At 46.3% G+C, this 25564-nt stretch overlaps 1 protein-coding gene across 4 annotated transcripts in view; it reads right to left on the bottom strand.

Annotated features, from left to right (window-relative positions):
- Positions 1–25564, bottom strand: part of Cacna1b (calcium voltage-gated channel subunit alpha1 B) — a 170185-nt gene that overhangs the window by 27214 nt on the left and 117407 nt on the right. For all 4 annotated transcript variants that reach the window (XM_070015201.1, XM_070015198.1, XM_070015199.1 and 1 more), the window contains 10 exons: positions 24379–24539; positions 20347–20484; positions 19963–20164; positions 19517–19681; positions 19055–19165; positions 18564–18647; positions 11338–11454; positions 10916–10981; positions 9315–9406; positions 5609–5753 (listed from right to left, as the gene is read on the bottom strand). In XM_070015201.1, the coding sequence (XP_069871302.1) occupies positions 5609–5753; positions 9315–9406; positions 10916–10981; positions 11338–11454; positions 18564–18647; positions 19055–19165; positions 19517–19681; positions 19963–20164; positions 20347–20484; positions 24379–24539 (1281 nt within the window). The remainder of the gene's footprint in view (positions 1–5608; positions 5754–9314; positions 9407–10915; positions 10982–11337; positions 11455–18563; positions 18648–19054; positions 19166–19516; positions 19682–19962; positions 20165–20346; positions 20485–24378; positions 24540–25564) is intronic.

Here is a 25564-nt window from a genome sequence, read left to right as displayed (position 1 = left end):
CAGTTGCTTCTTCTGTTTTGCCATTATGAAAAATGCTGCAGTAAGCACGGTGACACACATACTCACCTAGGTTCCTGTACCATCTTGTGTTGTCACCAGCAGAGCACAAGGCTTTCAATTTCTCCACAACACGGCCAACACTTGTTATTTTCTTTTTCCCATCTATCTTTCTCTTAAATATATTTATATAATAGCAATATTAATAGATGTAAAGTAGCATCTGGTTGTGATTTTTTTGTTTTGTTTTGTTTTTGGTCGGTCATGGGGCTTGAACTCTGGGCCTGGGCACTGTCCCTTTGCTCTTCTGCTCAAGATGAGTGCTCTACCACTTGAGCCACAGGGCCACTTCCGGTTTTCTTGTGGTTTATTGGAGATAAGAGTCTCACAGACTTTCCTGTCCCAGCTGGCTGTGAACCTCAATCCTCAGATCTCAGCCTCCTGAACAGCTAGGATTACAGGCATGAGCCACTGGCGCCCGGCTGGTTGTGATTTTCATCTACATTTCCCTAATTATGCTGAATATCTTTTTTATATACTTGTCTTTTTTGGGAGGGGGAGTAGTTAAAGACCTTTGCCTGTTTCTTGATTAGGTTGGGTGTTTTTTGTTGTTAATAGTTCTTCCTGTCTTGATATTAATTCCATATCTTATATATCTTATATATGATTTGGCAATCTTTTTTTTCCTGGGGCTTGAACTCAAGGGCCTGGGCATTGTCCCTGAGCTTTTTTTTTTTTGGTCTAGTCATGGGGCCTGAACTCTGGGCCTGGGTGCTGTCTCTCAGCTCTTCAGCTCAAGGCTAGAGCTCTACCACCTGAGCCACAGCGCCACTTCCGGCTTTTTCCTTTTTGCTTATGTGGTGCTGAGGAATCGAACCCAGGGCCTCAGGCATGCAAGGCAAGCACTCTACCACTAGGCCACCTTCCCAGCCCATCCCTGAGCTTTTGTGTTCAAAGCTAGCACTTTACTTGAGCCATACCTTCATTTCCAGCTTTTTTGTTGGTTTTGATTGGAAATAAGAGTTTTATGGGCTTTCCTGTCCAGGCTGGCTTTGAACCGTGATCCTCAGATCTCGGCCTCCTGAGTAGCCAGCAGTACAAGTGTGAGCCACCTGCACGTGGCCTGATTGGGCAATCTTTTCTTTAATGTCTTCTCAACCTGTTGATAATGTCCTTTAATGTATAAAGTTCTTGTGGATTTTTTTTTTTTTTTGTCGGTCATGGGGCTTGAATTCTGGGCCTAGGCACTGTCCCTCAGATTTTAGTTCAAGGCGAGCACTTCACCACTTAAGCCACAGTGCCACCACTTCTGGTTTTCTGATGGTTTATTGGAGATAGGAGTCTCACGAACTTTCCTGCCCAGGCTGGCTTTGAACTGTGATCCTCAGATCTCAGCCTTCTGAGTAGCTAGGATCACAGGCATAAGCCCACCAGCACCTGCTTAGTTCTTGTCATTTTAGTGTCAATCTCAAGCTCCTTTGTTAAATAGTAGGTCAAAAACATCTATCCCATATATTTTCTTTCAAGAGTTTCATGTTTTACTTCTTCCATTTAAATATTTGACTAATTCTGAGTTTTGTTTTGTTGATTTTCTCTGTGTGTGTCTGTGTGTTCAAGCTAGTCCTGGGACTTGAACTCAGGGCCTGAGCACACTCTACCATTTGTGCCACAGCTCTACTTCTGGCTTCTTGGTGGTTAATTGGAGGTAAGAGTCTCATGAGCTTTCCTGCCTGATGAGTTCAGCCTCCTGGGTAGCTACAATTATAGGTGGGAACCACTAGCACCCAGCTAATTTTTTTATATAGTACAAGGAAAGACTCAAACTTCACTCTTTTTCATATGAATAACCAGTCTTACCAATACCATTTGTTGAAAAGGCAACTCCTTCATTATTAAGCAGTCTTGACCATCTCTTTCTTTGGGGGTTTTTGATTGCTGAGTCAAATATTTATTATAGATCAACTCAAATTTTCTACTTGTTCTTGACTGTGGTGTAATTCATGTCCTTCTAGCAATCTGTCAATTTCCAAGGCTTTGCTTTTGAACACAGGTTACCAAAAATATTGACTATCTCTATATCTCCATCTCTTTATTGTGATGATAATGATGCTACCAGGACTGCTACACAGCTCAATGTATTTTAAAAAAAACTCTGCAGTGGCTAACTCAATAATCAATGGCAATCACCTCACTTCCAATTATTCTGTTCATATTCTATTTCAACCAAGAAAACCAAACTCCACCCTAATCTAGTCCTGCCACCCATCCGCCACCCGAAAACATTCCATTTTTCCACTTTACCTGTCTGGCACGCAAACCTTGACTCACGTTTCAGTGAATTAAACCCAGCCAACGGCACCTTAAAAGAGCACACAGTCTGCCCTGCCCACCATGCCTCTCCTGTGCTAAAAAGCCAACACACAAAGCCTTAAAATAAACAACTCCTACTTCAGAGGTTCCAGCTGGGAATCCAGAATCTTCCAGGGCCTGTGAACAGGGCCCTCCTGAGCTAGCCATAAACAAGCCCTTCCAGTATCCAGGACACAGCTCCAATGATAGGCTCATAATCACTTCCCTGTATTGCCAGCCTTCTCTTTTCACACTCTGTCCCAACATGAACTTCTAGGCACCTGTCCTCCAAAGTGGTCCCCAAGTAACATCTCCTGAAATGCTAGAAGGGTGACATTAGTAGTCTTGAGCATTCATCACTATGTCCCACCCTAAACTGATCCCAAGACCAGGTGGTCTGCTACCACCAGACCTTCAGAAAGGAGGAACCTATGGCCACAAAGGGTCACAGAACTGCCCCAGGCCCCAGTATAGCACAGACTCCCTCTGGGACTCTCCAGAACCAGGCCCTCACTCTGCCATTACCTTGATTCACTGTGATGTCCTTGGCTAAAGGAATCTATCCAAATTACTAGAAGCCCATAAGCTCATCTCATAACAGTATTGCTCCCTGAAAGATACTCAGGCTTTCCTTCTGTAACCAGAGCTGGTCCTACTAGATCCTTCATCTAGCCTAGCCCTTCTAAGTCATCTCAACATTCAGTCTCAGTGTTGGCATGGCTGACATGTTAAGTTGAGTAGTGGGATGTTGAACACGGTATCCCTGGCCTTTGTCCACTCAATGCCAAAAGCCCTGACCCTAGCCTTGACAGACAAAAATGTCCACATACTGCCACATACCCTCTGGAGGCAGGTTTCCCTGTAGTGCTCCTCATTCCATAGACTCACTCAGGTCTGGGGACTCATCATTGCTAGACTATGTCATTGTCCCTGTACTTCTACTCTATTCAGGCAAGCAGAAGCTTGCCAACAGCCATGCAGGTCAGGCCCTAGGCTGGAAGGATTCACCTCCCCAGGGATGAGGGGAACCTATGTCCTTGCTATGATCACAGGAAAACCTGCTCTGGGCTCCATCAGGGTACATGGCTGGAGCCCAGAGGGGGTCCTCCAGCCCTACAGACACACCCCAACACAGAGAGCAACTCATCCACAACTCCAACCCAGAGGTCTGTGAAGCATCTCAACTGGCCTCTATCTCATGCCTGCAGCTCTCCATGTTTCTCATCTCAGGCTGAGAGCTTCAACCATCACACAAAAACTCTAAGGCATTGCTTGCTTTCTGGGAGGAGTGGGAATAGGAGAGGTTCTGGTGCTAGAGCATGAAATCAGAGCCTGGGCACTGTCCATTAGCTTTTTTACTCAAGGCTGATGCCCTATCACTTGAGCCAGAGCTCCACTTCTGGCTTTTTGCTTGTTAACTAGAGATAAGAGTCTCACAGAATTTCCTGCCTGGGCTGGCTTTGAATCTAAATCCTCAGATCTCAACTTCTTGAGTAGCTAGAATTATAAGCATGAGCCATTGGCACCCAGCTCATAGCTTGTTTTTGTTTTTTTTTTGTTTTCTTGTTTTGTGTGTGTGTGTGTGTGTACATTTTTAATTTACGTGTGTGTGTGTGTGCGTGTGTTCACACTGGTCCTGTACCTGACTGAGCTCTTTTGCTTCAGGCTAATGCATTACCACTTGAAATATATCTCTACTGCTGGTTTTTTGGGTAGTTAATTGGAGATTAGAGTCCTCACCTGGGCTGGCTTCCAACCATAATTCTCAGATTTTGGCCTCCTGAGTAGTTAGGATTAGGATTACAGGCATGATCCACTAGCATCCAGCTTATTTTTATTTTTGGTGATACTCGGGTATGAACTCAGGCCTCATGCTTGCTAGACAGATCTTTCCACTTAAGCCACACACTCCATTTTGGTTTGTTTTGTGTTTGTTTTGCTTTAGTTATTTCTTTCAGGTAGGGCCTCACATTTTTGCTTAGGTCCAGCCTTAGACAATGATATGCAAACCACCATTCCCACTCTTACAAGCTTTCTGCCTAGAACCATAATAACTATGGTGCCTAACCCTAGTGCTGTCTTTTCTGTTTTTCAATAAGGTCAGCTCTACCTTTAAAATACAGTCCATTAAAAAACAAAAATACAGTCCAGAGCTACTCAAGAAGCTGAAATTGAGGTAAGGGTGGTCTCAACCAATAGCTAGTCACGTGCTATGCATCTATCGTCTGAACTATACAGGAGGCTGAGACTGGGAGAATCACAATTCAAGGATAGCCCGGAGTGTGCATGTGGAATTCATGAGACCCCCATCCTCAACTGACAGCTGAGTATGGTGGTTCATGTCTATCATCCCAGTTATGGGAGGAAGCATAAATAGAAGTATCACTGTTGAGGCCTGTATCTCAAAAATAACCAGAATATGGCCTAGAATATGACCCAAGTAGTAGAGTACCTACCTACCAAGCACAAAGCCTTGTATTCAAACTCTAATACTTCAAATACAATCACAATGACACTCTCCTTCTCCAGACCAGTCTCACACTAATGGTACCTCTGTTCAATCTATAACCTTTTCCTTACTCAAAAAGAAGCCTGAGGGGCTAGGAAGGTGGCTCAGTGGTAGAGTGCTTGCCTTGCATGCATGAGGCCCTGGGTTCAATTCCTCAGCACCACATAAGCAGAAAAAGCCGGAAGTGGTGCTATGGCTCAAGTGGTAGAGCACTAGTCTTGAGCTGAAGAGCTGAGGGGCAGTGGTCAGACCCAGAGTTCAGGCCCCACGACCAGCAAAAAAAAAAAAAAAAAAAAGCCTGAGTCACACAACAAATTGTCAGCAAGTGCTATTACATCCCTGCTCCAAGGTTCAAAGCTTCCACTGACCTGGGAAAAGACACAAACTCCTGAGATAGAGCTCACCTACCTCTATACCTTATTCCCACTAACCTCCAAAGTGTATGGCCCCAGGGTCAGTGCTGCGTCTTCTGTCACCACATCCCTAGGGGCTCAGTGGTGGTCTTTACCATCCATTAACACATTCCTAGAAGCCAGATTCTGAGGTCATGGCCTTTAGAAGCCTAACTAAGCCTTTTGTGCAAGTTAAAGTAAGGCCAAGAAGAACTCATCCCCAAGTGGGTCCTTCCCAGGGTTAATGAGCCTATTGGTACCAGGACCAACAGAATCAACTTGTGTTACAGCATGGATCCAAGTCAGGAACTAACAGGAAATGTGAGGTTCTGAGATTAGCTAGCAAAATGCCATCACTTACCAGAAAGGAACAAAGGAAGATGAAGGACACGAAGTAAAAGTAGGCAAAGTCACTTCCACACTCACTGGCGTTGGCATATGGGTCGCAGGCCCGGTTGGCTAGACAAGACAGCATGATTTCGTGCCAGGCCTCCCCTGTGGCACTTCTGAGAAGAAGGGCAAGAGCTGTGAGCACACAAAGGAAGGCACAGAGGGGAGTCTCCAGGAACACCTAGAACGCTGGCCAGGCCAGAATCATGCCAGCTAAACACTAGGGAACACTACCTCTGGTGCCCTCTCTCTTCTGTGTTCCCACCTAGGTATCAGGCGGATTCGTTCTTCAAAAGATGTACAAATTGGACACTAATGGATACAGCCCTAGGCTTGAAAAGTAACTAGTTGAACTGGAGGCCAGCACCATGGTGATGCACCCACAAATCCCTGGCTCATGTCCCCATCATCCTCCATCACAAACTGTGGCTCAGCTTCTCCAGACATTCAAGCCATACAGTCTGGCATCCCCCTTGCCTGTACATCAACCTCCTGTCCACAGCTCACATACCTTCAAGGCTGTAGCAGGCTCTCGCTCTCTGCCTTCCTGACCTGCTCTGACAGGGCCTCACTGACCTCCCCCCTCCTGACCTGCTGACAGGGCCTCACTGACCTTCCCCCTCCTGACCTGCTCTGACAGGGCCTCACTGACCTTCCCCCTCCTGACCTGCTCTGACAGGGCCTCACTGACCTTCCCCCTCCTGACCTGCTCTGACAGGGCCTCACTGACCTTCCCCCTCCTGACCTGCTGACAGGGCCTCACTGACCTTCCCCCTCCTGACCTGCTCTGACAGGGCCTCACTGACCTTCCCCCTCCTGACCTGCTCTGACAGGGCCTCACTGACCTCCCCCCTCCTGACCTGCTCTGACAGGGCCTCACTGACCTTCCCCCTCCTGACCTGCTGACAGGGCCTCACTGACCTCCCCCCTCCTGACCTGCTCTGACAGGGCCTCACTGACCTCCCCCCTCCTGACCTGCTCTGACAGGGCCTCACTGACCTTCCCCCTCCTGACCTGCTCTGAGGGCCTAACAACTTCCATGTAGCTCCACCAAACAGAAGCCCAGCAGACCCATGGGGTGCAGGTCAGTCTTGTCATTTCACTTCTCAAGTCCCTCTCATGGCTCCCCTCTCTCATCAGAAAAGGCAAAATTTGCACACATAACCCTGGCTCCAAAGGCGTGAAATATATGCTCTTTTCCGAACCTTACACCCTATGCCCTTTCTCAGCCTAACTCTCCCACTAGCCTCTGGTCTTCAAACAGCTTGCAGACCCATCCTACCCTCTGCATTCCCCCCTGGGACTTTATGCTCCTGTGTGGCCAGCCCACATGGGAACAGGGCCACTGCCTGCTGATGACATCAGGGTCGGGGGCTCCTTCAGGCCCCGGCCTGACTGATGCAGCACTCCCTGTGATGCAGACCTCAGGGCAACACCACATGTTTGCCCCAAATCTTTGTGGCATGAGGTGAAGCATTGCTAAATGAAGGAATAATATGAACCTAACAGCTTAAGTCCAGAGAAACAACACATTTTCAGAAAATGTATGTCTGAAAGTAACTGCTCTATGCAGAAACAAGAGGCGTGGGCCACACTATGGCTTGAGCAGAATCATTTTCCCTGCCTAGCAAGTACAAAGCTCTGAGTTCAAACCCAGTACCACACACACTCAAAATACAAAGTATACCAAACATAGGGCTGGAAGTGTAAGCGAAGTGGTAAGAGTGCCCACTCAGCACAACGCCTTGAGTTCAAACTTCAGTATGAAAGGGAAAGAAAGGAAAAGAAGGAACAGAGGAAGGAAGGATTGAAGTAAGAAAGATGTGCTCTATAGGCAGTTTGGCAAAGTGGGTCTGAGTCCCCATTTACCCCCCTACCAGGTAACTCCATAAGCCTGAGGTGGTCTACAGGCAAGGTGTGGAGGGGTGGGGTACCTAGGGCTGGCCTTGCAAGAGCCTGATGCCCTTTCTAAAGGAATAAATATGGTGACACATCAAGGAACTTCAAAGCATGGTCCATGAATCAGACTACATTGTGAATCTCTATTTTCCTCTGTTCTAGGATCATGGGTGGGGCCTGGGAAGGTGGCTCAGTGGTAGAGCGCTTGCCTTGCATGCCTGAGGCCCTGGGTTTGATTCCCCAGCACCACATAAGCAAAAAGAAAGAAAGCCAGAAGTGGCACTGTGGCTCAAGTGGTATAGCACTAGCCTTGAGCTGAAGAGTTGAGGGACAGCGCCAAGGCCCAGAGTTCATGCCCCATGACCGGACCCCCCCCCCAAGAAAAAGAAATAGGATCATGGGTGGAAAAATAAAGACTAAGCTGGGCATTGGTAGCTCACACCTGTAATCCTAGCTACACAGGAAATGGAGATATGAGGATCCTGGTTTGAAGCCAGACTAGGCAGAAAAGCCCATGAGACTCTTATCTCTAATTAGCCACCAAAAACCCAGAAGTCAAGCTGTGGCTCAAGTGGAAGAGTGCTAGCCTTAAGCTTAAAAAAAAAAAAAGCTCAGGGATAGTGGCCAGGCCCTGAATGCAAACCCCAAGACCAGCCCAAACACAAAGAGAAAGAAAGCAAGAAAGCAGGGCTGGGAAAGTGGCTCAGTGGTAGAGTGCTTGCCTTGCATGCATGAGGCCCTGGGTTTGATTCCTCAACACCACATTAGCAGAAAAAGCCAGAAGTGGCACTGTAGCTCAAGTGATAGAGCACTCGTCTTGAGCTGAAGAGCTGAGGGACAGCACCCAGGCCCAGAGTTCAGGCCCCACAACCACAAAAGAAAAAAGAAAAAAGGAAGGAAAGAAAGAAAGAAAGAACAGGGAGGGAGGGAAAGAAGGAGGGAGGGAAAGGAAGAGGGAGGGAGGAAGAGAGGGAGGGAGGAAGAGAGGGAGGGAGGGAGGGAGAGAAGGAAGGAAGGAAGGAAGGAAGGAAGGAAGACAAAGGAGGCAGGGAAATACAAACATTCCTCCCTCTTGCCCCCACATTCACTCTCAGACCAGAAAGGTGGATGTCCAGTCTACAGAGCATGACCATGCCCAGGGATGGAAGCTAGTGCTGAGCTTTCTCCTGAGTGTACCTCTGCAGAGGGGCAGGGTTCTGAGGGCCCCACAGCTTGCTGAGGACTTGCCCTTGCCCTTGCATTGTACCTGCTGTCCTGCTGGCTGCATCCTGAAGCCTGGGGATCACCGAGGGCAGAGTGTGGAGGCACACTGAGATCACTAGTTTCAGCCAGTTGAGTTCTTCAGGACAGGGAGTAGCCACAAGCTCTGTCAACAGCAGTTGCCACTGCTATCTGGCTTTTCCCTCATCCAACAATCCCAATGAGAACATGGAAAGTTTGAGGCCACCACATTAAAAGAGAACCTGCCAGGTACCTCCTATCCTCTCAGACTGCAGCCTTCCTGGACACATTTTGACTGTCACCAGGAAGCATAAATAATGAAATGGAGGCCAGCCTGACCCAGGGAGCCTAGGTTCTTTCCCTTAGAGGCTTCTTTTCTGTCTGTTCTGGGGCCAGAGAAGACATCAAGAGTACTTTGGAAAGGATGAGCAGAGAAGGGAAGAAATAGAGGGGAAATCGAGGGGAACCATCATGATCTGGAGACTGGAAGGGAGCAGCCCCCATCGATGGCATCCACCTTCCTCCATCCTAACAGTGGACAGCCTGTGTTGACATACCTGAACAACAGCATCAAAGCTTGTAGGAATGTCCGGAAGTTGTTGTGCCGGTTGATGCTGGTGTCATCATCGAGGGCAATGTTCCCAAAGACCTGAGATGAAGAACAGTAGAGTGTGGACACTGCTGGCCCTAAGCTATGGTTAGCAGACTACAGGCAGGCAAGACAGGGTGCAGGTGGCAATGTGGGGAACCCCACAAAGGACAAGCGTTGACAGGAGCCAATGTGGTTTTCAGCTCAGGCAACCTCTACTAGCAGAACACACCTCTATCCCACAGCTTGGTACATGGAGCTCCAGCTCTGAGCTGCTCACAGACCCCAGTGTGAGCGACCAGGCCAAATGAGCCAAGCACTACTCTCTGTGTGACAGGAAGCATTCAAGTCACTCTTAACAACAACTCCAAAGCAGTCATTACCTTGGCAACAGTTTTGATATATCACAACCTCTGTGCAAATAACACAGGGGGCTTTCTATCCATTCTAAATTATTTCCTTCAGTGTAAGAAATGCAAATGAATCAAGAGCCATCCATACTTGGCCTAAAGTCTTGAATCAAGCTGAAAATCTGTAATCTATCACATTCCCACAAAGAGCCATGTTATACATACTCTTATTTATCAACTGACCAAAGCAATATTATATGTGTGTGTGTGTATGTATGTGTTGTTATGGTTTTAAATAACATCTCAAAAATGTTTGAATCTGCCAGGTGTTGATGGCTCACACCTGTCATCCTATCTACTCAGGAGACTGAGATCTGAGGATCACAGTACAAAGCCAGCCCACACAGGAAACTCCATGAGACTCTTATCTCCAATAAATCACTCAGTGGCTCAAGTGGTAGAGTGCTCGCTTTGAGCTGAAGAGTTGAGGGATAGTGCCCAGGCCCAGAGTTCAAGCCCCACGACCGACAAAAATAAAATAAAAATGTTTAAATCAAGAGAACTTTTCTGTCAGCAATAAAAGTATTAGGAAACAACTAAACATTAAAACCTGGTACCTTTCATCACAAACTAAAACATAGTACCTCTCCTACTGCCACTGTCGGGAAGTGGCCAAGGTTTATTGGTTCTTTATATCTTTTAAGTAACTTTCCCAAAAGTTGACACAATATTCTTTACCAAAATCAAGAAAATGTAAGAAATGATGAGTGCAGTGACCTGATGGACCCTGCCTGTGTTCTCAGGCAGGGCTTCAAGGGCATATGACCTCCTAGAAAGGACAGGGAGAGCTGCCCTTCAGAGTGGCTTCAGGCCAAGAAAATGGTCTAATATTAGGCCACTTGACACCATGCATCAATGCCCCAATGCCTAACCCAACATGTGCCTCAGCCCCTAAGAACACTGCAGTACAGCTTAATGGGGAGGTGGGGGAAGCCTGAGGGCTGGACTTCAGAAGCCCCATTTTGTGGGATGTCTATGTCCTCCTCTAGAGAGAAGTATTGCTGAGGATTAAGTTCACTCAACGCTTACACCAGGATCTGGCTCACAGCCAACATTCGAAATATCAACTTACTATGATCATTTAATGACTGCGCCAGACCCTTATGCCCCAGTGCATAGGAGCCCCATATTCAACCCCATCTGGGAAGACGGCACCCACCTGCATGCCGATGATGGCGTAGATGAAGAACAGCATGGCAATGAGAAGACATACGTAGGGCAGCGCCTGCAGATACACAGGCACATCAGCTCCAGAGCATCTGCAGCCACACAGATCTCAGCCCAGCCCAGCCCAGCCCCACCCCACTGAGCCCTCAACCAAGTGACTGACTGTGCTTCTCCATCTATGAATTGGGGCCATAAAACTTACCTCAGAGTTTCTGTGGGCATTAACAAGACAATCTACGTAACACCCAAACCCAAAACGTCTTTATAAACTGTAATAGGACAAGTACCAACCACTTACAAAACCTGCCCCCACTCAGCCAACCAGAGGAGGGGCCGCTCGGCAGGGGCCAGAGGAGCCTGGTGAAAGAAACAAAGCAGAAGCCACCAGGTGTAGATGCTAATGCACCCACCCACCTTGAAGGACTGAACGAAGGTCCACAGCAAAATGCGGATGGTATAGCCCTGCCGGAGCAACTTGATGAGTCGTGCAGCTCTGAAGAGGCGAAGGAAGCTCAGGTTGATGAAGTTATTCTGCAAAGAAGGGAGATTGTTCTCTGACTTCCAAAAGTGCAGGCAAGCTGCTTCTACCCCCACACAAACCCTCCCCAAGTCTCTGTGAACCCCCAAAGAAAAGTGGTTAAAAATAAATCAAAATAGTCATTGTTTCATAGTGTAAGCAACAAATGGCCACCAGAAAACCTTCCAAAAGAAAAGCTTGTCATTGCAAGTTATTTTTCATGCAACAAATTGGAGAAAATTCCTCTACTTTAGGACTACCATCACTCCCAACATGTGAGAGACAAAGTCTTTTCGAAGCAGCTTCCTGCTGCCAGGTGGTCCCAGGAGATGACCTATAAGCCTCCACTTCTTATAGGACAAGTACAAGCTCTCCAGGTGGACTCCAGAGGACTTCCTCTCCTGTAGGACCCCTGCCTGGGTCTAGGGAAGCCCCTGCCTGGGACCCTGGCTGGCCTTCTCTGGGGCTGTTCCAGGTCTTATCTGCCATTCACAGAAGGGACAGGTATGGTTGTCCTGCTGTTCTTAGTACAGAAACCACCTGTCCAGCCCACAGTTCATAGATCTCTGCTCTAGAGAACTCAGGATGCCTACTGATGCTCTCTCAATCCAAGGGCTTAAAACCAAGCACAAAGGTGATGTGATAAGTCGAAGGCTCCATAGTTTACCTGGAAGTGAGGCTTCCCCAGGCCCCAGGTACCTTGAATTATTAGGAAGCCCTTCTCAGGGGATCTGGATCTAAGAACATGTCCAGGCATAGGTGGCTGTATTTGTGAAGCCCGGTGCTTTCTGACTCTTTGCACGCAGTCTAAGAACAGCTTCCTACCATTTTGCATTTTCAAATATGCAAGAATCTCAGGCTTAAACACGTTTGTGATGTCAGATTCACTCACCAAATAAAGAGGAAAGAGAATACAGATATAGGGTGAGAGCAGAGCAGGAAAGCGCATGCATGCACAGAGGCCCTGGAAACCTGGGAAGACATCTCAAGGCCATGTGACTTAGCTGGGTGAGGCATTTAGTGGAGGGCTGGGTGTCACTCCTAACCTCCAAGGACAGTGACCCAACTAATACGTTAAGGGTCACTGATGTTCTGTCCACAGCTTCCACTCTCAGGGACAGGTTTTGTGGTTCCCACCAGGGAAGCAGGATTTCTGTGATATCTTGCAGCGACTGATTCTCGGGCAGGGTGTTGGAACCCTGACCAATTTTGAACAATACTCAGAAAGGTCAATGGACACAGGGACCCAATCATGTCCAAATCAGCAAGGAGGCAGAAGTTGGCCTTAGGACAGGGCATGTGTATGGCTAATTCCTGCAGCTCTCTAACCTGGTTGTGCCAACGAAAGATGTTGTCTGTGGTAAGACAGACCACTCTTGGCCCTGAGCACACATAGATGAGCCCACAAAACTAGGCATTGTGTATGGGGTACAATGTTGTGTCCAATGTAATGACAGAGTAAGGTGGGGAACAAGTGCCTTGCCCCCACTGTGAAACCACCTTGTTCCAGGGACTATTATAATATACACTTGTCCCACCTCCCAAAGCAGTCTGCACTCAGACAGCTGAAACTGATAAGACTCTATGAAAATTGGGGGGCAGGGGAGAATAAAGGCTCCCTCCTAAGAAAGAGGGGATAGACAACCACTGGGTAGATGAAAAGGCATTATAAAGAACAGCAGCTCACTTCATGAGCAAATGCAAAACCCAGCCATGGTCCTCTCTGCTTTTGTTGAGGCCAGGCTCCCATGCCCCCTCCCAGGTTTCTTCTTCTGGGCTCAGTACAGTACTGGGGAGAGGGTGAGGGTGGCAATACACAGGCAGCCCTAGACTGTTGTGAAGACAGATGACAATAACATCCACAGATGCCCAAGCACAGGGGGACAGACCAGGTGCCACCATGCCAGTCACATGCAGGATGGCAGGGGACAGCAAGCACACAGCTGTACACCATGCACTGTCACCTCTGACCTCAGTAGTATCTTGGACATGCCTGCCCAGTCTATGCAGGATCCATGGCTTCTGCTGCACAGGAAGCAGCTACACTGACTTCCAGTCTATCCTGTCCTTGCTGGCATCTCACTGAGTCATAGGCAACCCTAATGTGAGGGTGGATTACCTCAAAGAGACAGTTGTCCCTAACCTTTGTATCATCAATTTCCTTGCTCACATCCTGAGAGACATCAAAAATACCCATGCTCAGGCGACAAAGGAGTAACTGACTTAGAAGTATGCTGAGTGCTGTGCGACAACCCTTCACAAGTATAGATGCCCACCCGAGACCATGCTCCTAGTCCTCAGCCAACGCAAGTTTTCTCTTGAATGTACGTGGGCATTTAGCTTAGACCTATGGACATCTACTAGTCATGTGCTATACCTGGGGATGAGGTCTTGAATTCCTAAACAACTTTTTTTTTCTTTTTTGTCAGTCTCATGGGGCTTGAATCTGGGTCTGGGTGCTGTCCCTGAGCTCTTCAGCTCAAGGTTAGCACTCTACCACTTGAGACACAGCACCACTTCTGGTTTTCTGGTGGTTAATTGGAGATAAGAGTCTCACAGACTTTCCTGCCTTGGCTGTCTTTGAACCGCAATCCTCAGATCTCAGCCTCCTGAGTAGCTAGGATTACAGGCATGAAGCACTGGTGCCTGGCAACAAACTGCTCTTTTGCTTTCATTCTAATGGGGCTGATGGATTAAGGAGAAAAAAAAATGTGTGTCTACGAATATATCACTGCATCAAGTGATCATCTGTGTTATGAGATGGAGGACAAGGAACAGGTGAGCAGGAAGGGTTGCCTGGACTTAGCTGAAGCTTATGCAGACAAAACATCCTGGGCATTTTGTCAGCACTGATTATGGTCTTCTTTCCATTCTATCTGAACAACTTTGTTTGACAAACATTTATCCTTTACAACAGGAATCCCAAATACCTGCTCCTGTAAATGAATTTCCATAGCCACAGATGAAGCCAAGTTTCTGGGAAACACCCTTCCTCTCCTCTCTAACTTCCTGAGTACCTAGAAGACCTGCACTTTGTAGTGCACTGCATAGGAGTGCTGGATCAGTGATACACAAATGGTATGGATGAAGAGTCCTGCCTTCTGATATACAGGGCACAGCCCCTCCTTCTACTCAAGCTCTGCCCAACAACCATGTAAATCACAGAATCCCAATCTCAAAACACTCCCCTAGGCCTCACACTTGATCCACTTAAGACAGGGCTTATGCAGGAAAGAAAGGTTCGACAGAGGTCTTTACCAGAGACTTCCTGGGCAAAGATGGGCTTTCTCTCTGTGTTAGCAGGTTTACAGCAGAGGGAGAGACTGTGCAACAGAAACCACAGGCTCTCAGGAACCAAAACCAATCTCATCCTACAAAGCCTCTCAAGCTGGGCACAGTCTGGGCAGCAAAATCTGCCCTGGGCATTGCTCATCACCCACATCAAGAACCCCACCTCCTATCTTGATAGGTCCCCAAATTCAAACAGCTCCAAGGTGCCCCTAAGAAGCCCTTGTTGGACCCTGGAAGCTGGGAAGAGAGCACAGAGGCCAGAAGTGAGTGCAACAGAATACAGCTCATATCAGAGGATAGTGGCAGGAGTCCCGGAAACAAGAAATGAGGATCAGAGCAGGCAGAGCAAGTAAGAACTGTTTAAAAGTCATGAAACCAACCGTTTCCTATATATGATGTTTTCATGGATGGGTATTGGCATATTATTTACAAATTGGGGTGGTTTGAGCAGCAGGTGCACAACATACAGACGGAGACATGAGTTTTCGCAGTGTATGTTGGTTGAATGGCGTGAGTCAGCAGGTAAGTTAAGGTAAATCAAGAACAAAAACAGAAAACAAAAGAGAAAATGAGTCATCAACACAAGCAAAAACTCAAATTCTGAATACTTAGCTAAAAATTTTAAGGTTTTGTAAATGGCATATATTTTCTTAAAATGCATCAATTCAGAGTTTATTTTTGAAATCCATAGGTTATGCAGACAGAGTGACATTCATTTGCATTCTTATTTGTAATGCAAATCCAAAGATGATTCACAAACACTTATTTTTTTTTATTTCTAGGCAAAGAAATCAATGTCAGTTTAAACACGGGTGGAGACCTTTCCCTAGGTACCCTTGCTACTAAGAACATTGCTCTATTTTGATTTTTAGGTTGGGGATGAGAACTGACACTCATATTTTTGCCTAAGAAAAAAAAGTGCATTAGCAAAGTAAACATATGAGGTGGCTCCAAATGAAAAGCAAACAAACAAACAACAACACCAACCCACATGATGACCTCCATCTTTTCTCTTCTAGGCAGATCATAATGGATGTCTTGTGGCTAATGGTTTAAATGCTCAGCTTTCAAACAGTCCTATTTCCCCCTATCCCTACTGTGCACCAAGGCTGAAGTGGCTGCCAGTGAGTACTTTCAAGTCAGGCCCAACACCTTGCTTCAGTTTCAAGCTGCCCTGGCTAACCATGCAGAAGTGAAGGGGAAGAATGCCAGATTGTTTTGGCTGCTGCCTCTGCCTGAAGCCCATCTCTACAGCCCTAACTGTACCCCTCCTCTTATGCCCTTAGCAGTCAGGAATCTAGACCCCTCTCTTGGAAAAGAGACGTACACATGCAAACATCCCACAAAGTTATATTTCTACTACAAATCTGATGTCTGAGTAACTTTGTCTGGGCGAGTAAACATCCCTGTTTCCACAATGTGATCTGGCCTGCAATACGGACTAACATTTCTGGGAGAGCACTAACAACCTGGGAGAGATCACAATATCAGATGTTGATAAAACAAAACAGCCTTGGCTTCTCTGTCTAAATGGACGAGTTCAGATTTTCTTCCTGTAAGTATGAAAAAAATAAGACAAATACCAGTATATTCATCACCCAGCTTAAAAAGCAGAGCATCCTTCTGAAGTCCTTCCAGTACCCTCCCTGGTCTCTGGATGTAGCAGACATCCTTAATTCTCGTCAATAATTCCTTGATCTTATAGTTTTATCATAAACTTGTAAGACATGTTGTATGATTGTCTATTCTTAATCTTTGCAATAGTAGCTTGTCCAAAACCTCTTTTGACTTGTGTAAACTTGATTCTGACAGTGAACACTATCTGAGAAGCATTCATACTAATGTGGATGTCATTTTTGTATTTGCACTGTTGTTTTCACTGTATTAATATACTGGTTGACACATTCTATTGCTAACAGATATCACTTAGTTATCTCAGTGTTGCTTACCATGATGAATACAACCTCCAGAAACATCCAAGTAAGATGCTGACTTGGAAGTATGAACATCAACTTCTCTAGCTACGTCTCAACTTCTCTAGAGATGTTGTACCAGTCAAGATACCCCCTAACTATGTGGCAATGTTTTGGGCAACCCATATTTCTGTCAATATTTGGAACTGTTAGAATGGCATCATCCTAACAATATCTCTGGCTACAAATGCAGTAGAGCATCTTGTCCTATATAAATTGGCAGCGTATGCTTTCTATTCAGTAAAACATCCAATTTTCCCCTCTGCTCATTTAGGTTTTTTTTTTTGGGGGGGGGGGGTTGTACTAGGGCAACAACTCAGGGCCTTGCATCCGTGCTCAGCTTTTTTGCTCAGGTCCCACCTCCATCTGTTTGTTTTTTTGTTTTTGCTGGTTAATTGGAGGTAAGAGTCTCTCGGACTTTCTGGCTAGGGCTAGCTCCCAAACTGAGATCCTCAGATCTCAGTCTTCTGAGTAGTTAGAATTAGACATGATCCACCAGTGCCCAACTTCATGTTGTGTTTTTATTGACTCACAGAAGAGACATGTATGTTCTAGACAATAACTTTGGCCAAACCCTCCCTGTCTCACTTTCTGCATGCTTTCGTAGCCTCTTCAGCTATTTCCTGCGGTGTAGATAGAAAAGCCATGTCGAAACTTGCACTTGAGCACAATCCCACAAAAACATTGCCTAAGGCCCTCAGCCCAAAAGCATAGGTGCTAGCATACATGCACTCCAAGGACCTAGTCAGTCTGTGGGTTGACCCCTGATGCAGACCTTAACCCCACACAGTGCAGAAGTAAAAATTCCATAGATGCCTTCCCTCAGCAGAGACATCTGAGGGAAACCTACTCTATCTCAAATGCACTTGGGGACAAGTCAAGTCCATACACATCCTGACTTGGCTCAAGATGTGGCATTTCTCATCCTCATCCTATTCCCAACTACTTCCCAGTTTTTCTTAAGAAACAGCTTCTTAATTTCAATGTCTGTTCCTAGAGATGAGATTTTTCTGCTATGTGTTTCCAAATTAACATGTTGCACTCAAGAAATGTTGCTTTATAATTCAAATTCTTGGAAGTCTGTTGAAATGAGTTTATGTCCTAGCACTGGTCAATGTTAGTTATAATCTAGACATAATGTGTTTGATAAGAATATTGGGTGGGGGGAGGGGGGTAAAATTGGGTGGAGGGAGGGGGGAGGCAGGGAAGGGAAGTGAAGGGTAAACAAAGGAGGAGGCTGCAATGCTTGGTAAGAAATGTATGCATTATTCTGCCCATGTAATTGTAGCCCCTCTGTACAATATGTTCTCAAATAAAATAAAATACAATTTAAAAATAAATAAATAAATAAATAAATTTAAAAAAAAAAAAAAAAAAACAATTGTTTTATTTTCCAGTTAAGCATGTATATTTTTGAATGTTTGAATATTTGCTATTTATTATAATCCTGATTATATTTTCGGCACTTGAGAATATAGTAATAAAACTGAATAAACTTCTTTGGATTTTGAAAAAAAAAAAAAAAAAAAAAAAAAAAAGAATATCTCCAGATGAAGAGATACACACATGCTTTCATATGCCAAATCCATACAATTTATTTTTAATTATTACTAGATTTTGTATATATTGTTGAAAACATACACATTAGACACTGGCTATTACCATCAAGTTCCAGGTAATCCTAGAAGACCTTTCTCTCTAAGAAGGACATCTACCAACACAACACCTGACCCCAGATCCACCTCTGGAGAGGGCCCAAGGACATGCTGATGGGAGGACCCTTGAGAAGAGTCACTTTGGAGTGACTGAGCAGGACAGTCACTTTGGAGTGACTGAGCAGGACAGGAAATGTTACTTACCGCAATTTCTGTTACTAAAATATCAGTGATACTTCCCAACACGGTAACAAAGTCGAATACGTTCCAGGCATCTCTGAAGTAGTTCTACAGAAAAAGAGGGCAGTCAGTGCTGTGGACTGACAAGGTCTCAGCTAGGCAAGGAGCTGTGGTGCTGGCTCCCAACAAGAAGGGGGAGAGGTAATGGATGCTCAATACAAGGCTAGTGACAACCAGGTGCCAGGGCCAAGCATTCAGATACCTCCACCTGGACAGATGCAAAACTGAGCCATGTGTCCCCAGAGGAGAGTTTTGGACCTGCCAACCAGGACTGAGGCTGGAGCAGGACTCAGGCAGCTGAGAGTGTCAAGGCAGCCTTCCCCTAGAGCCTCATGGGGTTGTGTTGGGGGTTCGGGGGATTTCTGACTCCAAATTGTGAGGCCCCAACCTTTCCCAATAAAGGGGGACTCCAAATGAAGAAAACCAAAAGGCACGGAGTTCGGTGAGGCACATACCAGCACCCCAAAGGCGATGATTTTCAGCACGCATTCCATAGAGAACATGGACGTGAACACGATGTTCAGGCACTTCAGCATCAGCTCATACTCATAAGGCGCGTCGTAGAACTGCCCAGGGAATAAGCACTGTTGTCCAAGGGCACAACACCCCAAACACCCTACCTGGGCCCACTATGGGTCCCTATGCACACAGAACACATGCAGAGCTCCACATTTGTCCATACCTAGGACATTTCTCCCTGCTCTTCCTTGAACCTGCTTTTCCCAGACCTTCTTATTGCCTCAGCCATGGACAAAAGAAGGCAGAGTATCCCACAGGCATTCTGTGCTGGCCAGGACAAGAGACTACTACAGCTTTGGAATGTGCCAGCAAGAAGGAGGATAGCTGTCTACCCAGCCTCAGAACTAGACCTACTCATCAGCAGGTGCCAGTCCCTCACCATGGTGGGACCCACATACCTTCATCATCAGCACTACTGTGTTGAGGGCTATCATTGCCATGATGAAGTACTCGAAAGGAGGCGAGACCACAAATGTCCATGTCTTATACTGGAACGACTGCTTGTTTTGGGGCATGTACCGTGTCAGGGGCTTGGCGCTGATGGCAAAGTCAATGCAAGCCCTCTGCATGGGGAGAAGGAGCACCATCAATTTAGGGTGGGCCAATCCCACAGTGCCCACTGTACCTGGTACCATCTAACTACCCTCTCTCAGGGAGCCAACGGTAGAAGGCAAAGAGGCAGCAGGACATCTTCTAAGTAGGCTCCACATGGCAAATGTGGTCGCCATCTATAGAAGAAAGGACACTTTGCCTGTGCAGCCCATGAGCAATGCCTGCGCAGAAAGGAAGCTTACTGGTCCCGCCCACAGAGCCAATCCCAAGAGCCCATGGTACCTCTACCTACCTCATTCTTCTCTAGGCTGCACTCAGACATCACTTTGTCCCCCTGCTCCTGGAAGGTGATGATAATCAAGGCTACAAAGATGTTGACAAAGAAGAAGGGGAAGACAACGAAGTAGACCACGTAGAAGATGGACAGCTCCATGCGGAACCCAGGGCTTGGTCCTTGTTCCTCATAAGTGGCATCAACAGAATGTTTCAACACCCTGCCCAAGAGGAGAGCAAGCATTTAGAGAGCTTCCCAGGTAGCTCAGGGCCTGAACTGCAGAGCTATCATAGGGGTGTGCTCTATGCCTGGGTCCCACCATGCTGAGGGAAGGAAGGCCAAGCTCAGGGCACCCTGCTCTGTCTGGCCTAACCAGCCACAACAAGCAGAACAGACACTCACAAGGGCCACCCCTCTCCTGTGGACACCGTGAACAGCGTCAACAGGGCCCAGAGTACATTGTCATAGTGGAAGTCATATTTCTTCCATTGTCTTGGTTGGGCTTCCACTTCCTCTTTTTCATAATCCAAGTACTGACCCCTGAGAATGAGAACATTGGAGAAGACAAAGGTTAAAAATAAAAGAGTCCAGGGCTGGGAGGGTGGCTCAGTGGTAGAGCGCTTGCCTTGCATGCTCGAGGCCTGGGTTCAATTCCTCAGCACCACATAAGCAAAAAGAAAAAAGCCAGAAGTGGCACTGTGGCTCAAGTGGTAGAGCACTAGCCTTGAGCTGAAGAGCTGAGGGACAGCGCCCAGGCCCAGAGTTCAGGCGCCACGACCGGACCCAAAAAAAAAGATAAAAAAGTCCAAATAAACTCATGTATCTTTGGGCAGTAGATTTTTTAAAAGAGTACTAATACCATTCTATGTGGAAAGAATAGGCTCTTTTTAACAGATGGTGCCAGCATAAGCAAATTTCTAGTCATTCTAGATACAGAAGAATAAACCTAGACTTCTCCTCCTTCCATATATAAATACAACCCAAAATGGACAAAAGACCTAAATATAGATGCTAAAACTGTTATAAAAGCCATTAAAAGGGATGGGAGGGGAAAACTGGGGGAGTGTGAGGGAAAGGGTGACATTGTCCAAAATTAGAAATGTACTCCTTGCCTGACTTATGTAACTGTAACCCTTCTGTAAATCACCTTTATAATAACAATAAAAAATTATTCACCATAGCCAAGATATGGAATCAATCCAGATGCCCCTCAGTGGAACAATGGGTCAAGGAAATGTGGTACATATACACAATGGAATGCTATGCTTTAATCAGAAAGATGATATTGCCCCATTCATAAGGAAATGGAAAGACTTGGGGGGAAAATATATTAAGTGAAGTAAGCCAGAGCCAAAGAAACATAGGTTGAATAGTTTCCCTCATCTTTAGTAGTTAAAATCTGTAAGTAAACATAATGGATAGTAAAAGACAAAAAAGTACACTTGGACATGATAAATTGAACAAGATAAACTAAACATTCACACAGTAAGACCAAAGGAGGATATTCTTAGGAGAGGATCACAAAGGCTCAATAGCTACGTGCTTATAATCATATCAAATGATGCTTATTGAAATGAACTCCAAGAAATGGAAATATTAGAGGGTTTTTTTTTGCTTGTTTGTTTTTGTCAGTCGTGGGTCTTGAACTCTGGACCTGGGTGCTTCCCTGAGCTCTTCAGCTCAAGGCTAGTGCTCTATCATTTGAGCCACAGTGATACTTCTGGTTCTCTGGTGGTTAATTGGAGATAAGAGTCTCATGAATGTTCCTGCCCAGGCTGGCTTTGAACCGTGATCCTCAGACCTCAGCCTCATGAGTAGCTAGAATTACAGGTGGAGGTACTGGTGTATTATTAGGGGTTTCACATTTCAATTTTTGTGGTTTTTTTTTTTCTGTTTTTCACCTTTTGTAGTTTTTTTTTTATTTCTTTATCTTGTATTTAAGTTTATCTGATTTGGGGAGAGGAAGGGGAAGCACAGAAATGGTGTGACAAAGGGTAAACTAATTCAGCAGTGTTTAAAATGAACTGTACAACTTATGGGAGAGGGAGATCAGGAGGGGAAAAAACTGGGAGGGAAGAGGTGACACTGTTCAACAAGTGTACTCATTACCTGACTTAAGTTAACTGCAACCTCTCTGTACATTACCTTAACAATAATTTTTTTGGGGGGGTGGGGTCCGGTTGTGGGGCCTGAACTCTGGGCCTGGGCGCTGTCCCTCAGCTCTTTAGCTCAAGGCTAGCACTCTACCACTTGAGCCACAGCACCACTTCCGGCTTTTTTTCTTTTTCTTATGTGGTGCTGAGGAGTCGAACCCAGGGCCTCATGCATGCAAGGCAAGTGCTCTACCACTGAGCCACCTTCCCAGCCCAACAATAATTTTTTAATTGAAGAAAAACTAAAAAAGAAATGTACTCTTTGCTCAACTTATGTAACTGTAACCTGCCTGCACATCACCTGTATAGTAACAATTTAAAATTTTTAAAGCCATTAAAAAACTATAAAAGAGGGAAGGGGTAGGTTGAAAGTGATGGGGGAGAATGTTGAAAGGAGCAACAATGATCAAGATGTCGTGTATTGATAAAAGTGCTTTGTTAAATTTCAACTCCTTTGTACAACTATTGAAAGATAACTTTAAAAAAATACAATAAAACCTCATGGGCAGAATCTTGATTGTCCACTTCCCTATAAGCATTCTGGTCACCTCTAGGTTCTTCTTATAGGTTTCTTGGCCTTCTCTAGCTTAACTTTTCAAATTTTTCCAAATTTTTGTCACAAATCAGTTCCAAAGTCTTCTGAACCACATCATTAGGGAATCAGAGCAATGACTCCACCTCTCTGGACCCATCTGTGACAAATGCTCAAGACAAGCAACTCAAAGGAGGCAAGATTCCAAAGTCTTCTGAACCACATCATTAGGTAATCAGAGCAATGACTCCGCCTCTCTGGTCCCATCTGTGACAAATGCTCAAGACAAGCAACTCAAAGGAGGAAAGACTCATTTGGCTCCTAGCTTCAGAGGCTTCAGTCTACCACGCAGGGAGGGCAGGGCAGAGCAGAGCACAGAAGCTCACCTCATGGTTCTCCGGAAGCAGAGAAAGACAGAATGCCTACGCTAGTCAGCATTCCTTTGTAATACCTCCCTTAGATCTCCAGCATAGTGGATGGTGCCATCCACATTCAAGGCAGGTCTTCCTGCCTTGAGAATTAATCCACTCTGGAAACCCCCTCACAGAAACACCCAGAGATGGTGCTTCTCATACAGTCAGAATTAACACTGCTGAGAGGTTAGATTAAAAAGGAATTTAAAAGACCACTTAACCAGGGATGGTGACACATATCCATTAATATCAGCACTTAGGAAGCTGAGGCAGGAGGATTTCAAGTTGGAGGCAAGCCTTGGTGGACTATATGAATACAAATGCCAGCCTGGGCCACACAGAAACACCCTTTTCTTAACAATAAAAAACAAAAAAAGACATCACTGATTGAGAAAAATGCACCCCACAAAAAAAGACATTTATCCTCAAATCAATGGGCAAAAATGTCAACTAACACATGAGAGAATTTCTTCAAATTAAGCAGAAAATCAGACAATCTATACAAGACAATGAGCAAAAGAACCTGAATAGACACTGCCCATCTTAATGGTCAGTCCAGCCAGAGAAGTGGCTCAACCTCACTGGCTATCAGAGGCAGGGAACGTAAGAGCAGGCAAGAGTGCAGGCAGCGGACGCTCTCACCCATAATGGTGAGGAACCACTTGATACAAGTGCTTGGTAGCATCACTAAAGATGGACAAGGCATAGCCTGCGACACCCTCTTGGAGAAAACCTCCTAGAAATGTGCCCCTCAGACACTCACAGTAGCAATGTTCAGACCTGTGTGAGAACCATCCAAATGCCCAACCACCATAAAGCTACATGACATCCACACAACCAGAGACAATGGGAACTTCACTATGGGAAGGAATTGTCCACACAACCTTGCTCAGTGTGTACACAACCTAACCCTTCATTGCCTAGCTCCCCCCAGAGGGCACCTCTCCTGTCTTGAGGTTAAGTCCAAGCCCAAGAAGATCTGAGACACCCTGAGGACAAGTCCTCTGAACTGTCCAACCTAGACCTTTGTCTACAGTTTAGAGAGCTCCCTGCAATATCCTGAGCTCCTTGGGTGTCTGAAGGCATGAGAGGCCTAGCAGATTCCTTGGAGCCTAGGTACTCTTTGTGGAGGACATGCTACAGACCTTTGGCATAACTCTGGAGACAGGAGGCACATTCCCCTCTCTTCTGTAGCATGAGTACATCTGAACCAGGCTACCTAGCTTCACAAAGTCCCCATACTGCAAGGGTATTTCCCAGCCCCACCTGGTCCTGAGGGAACAGAGGTGTGTTCTGCATCCTAGAGCTGAATGCTGCCCACCCTGCCTCAGCTTACCTGCAGTCCCTCTCCAGCTCCTTAGATTCATCAGTGCAGTAGAAAAACTTCCCTTTGAAGAGCTGTACTGCAATGACGGCAAATATGAACATAAAGAGCATGTAGACAATGAGGATGTTGAGGACATTCTTCAGGGAATTCACCACACAGTCAAACACAGCCTGCAAAGGAGGAGGGGGCAGAGCTGTGAAGAAAGAGGAGCACCAGGGAAGGGTCATGAGGAATGACAGGGTACTATAAGGAGAGACACAAACACAACAGAGGAGAGGGGACAGAAGGAGGAGAGCTATCATGGCCAAATAGAGCCCTGAGGGAAGGAGGGAGCTGTGAAGAAATAGAGCCAAAGGGAGAAGCAGGGGTCAGGAAAGGGTATGGAGTGGATTGGAAGAGGGAACAGGGTAGGGCAACTACAGACTTAGAACCTCAGAACCACTGAGACCCAGACCCCCAGGGACATTTTAGGGTTCTGTAAGACCCTCAGGCCTATGGCCACATAACATACTACTGCCAGCTGCCCTGACAAAATAAGGGATACTGTCTTTCTCTGATGACAGGAGTCATCCTAGCCTGGTGAGTAAGCAAGAGGTAGACCAGGCAGCTGGATATGCAGGTAAACTGGACTTACAGGCTACAGTTAAGCCATAGAGAGGACCCAGAAGGGAGCAGGTCTGGGCAGGTTAAATGTGGCAGCCTCCTGCCCTACCTCTGCATTATTCCTGCCCAGCAGCAGCAGCAGTAATATGGTACAGACTGAGGACAAAGCAATGGAACCACAACCCAAGGACCACAGGACAGGGATGTTGGGCAAGTTCTGAAGTCCCAAGGCATTTGTTTGTCTGGTTCCATGGATACCAAGTCCTGGGCTTTTTCTCAGGTTCTTCTCTACCCTACGCAACCAGTGCTGCTCTCAGAGCCAAGCAGGCGCTTCTTAGGCCACCCTGCAGACACACATCCATTTCTGGAGATGCTAGTTGGTAGATTCCAGACGCCAACATCTGTGTGTACCAAAGAAGCTGTGTTCCCATGTGCGGTGCCCCTCCCTGCAGTACACAGTACCCTGCCCCAGGAACAAGTCCTGCCTGGGCCAAGGGCCTTTGTGCTTCCCAGGTTCCTTCCTCAACGAGCCTCTCACACAGGGGTTCTAAGCTAACTTTTTTCTAATTCCCACTTTGCCTAAGCTGCTAAT

The sequence above is a fragment of the Dipodomys merriami genome, unplaced genomic scaffold (genome assembly GCF_024711535.1).
Source record: "Dipodomys merriami isolate MVZ:Mamm:240054 unplaced genomic scaffold, mDipMer1.0.p SCAF_11, whole genome shotgun sequence".
Classification (NCBI taxonomy): domain Eukaryota; kingdom Metazoa; phylum Chordata; class Mammalia; order Rodentia; family Heteromyidae; genus Dipodomys; species Dipodomys merriami.
The sequence above is the reverse complement of the archived record's forward strand: the minus strand, read 5'-3'. Positions and strand labels throughout refer to the sequence as shown.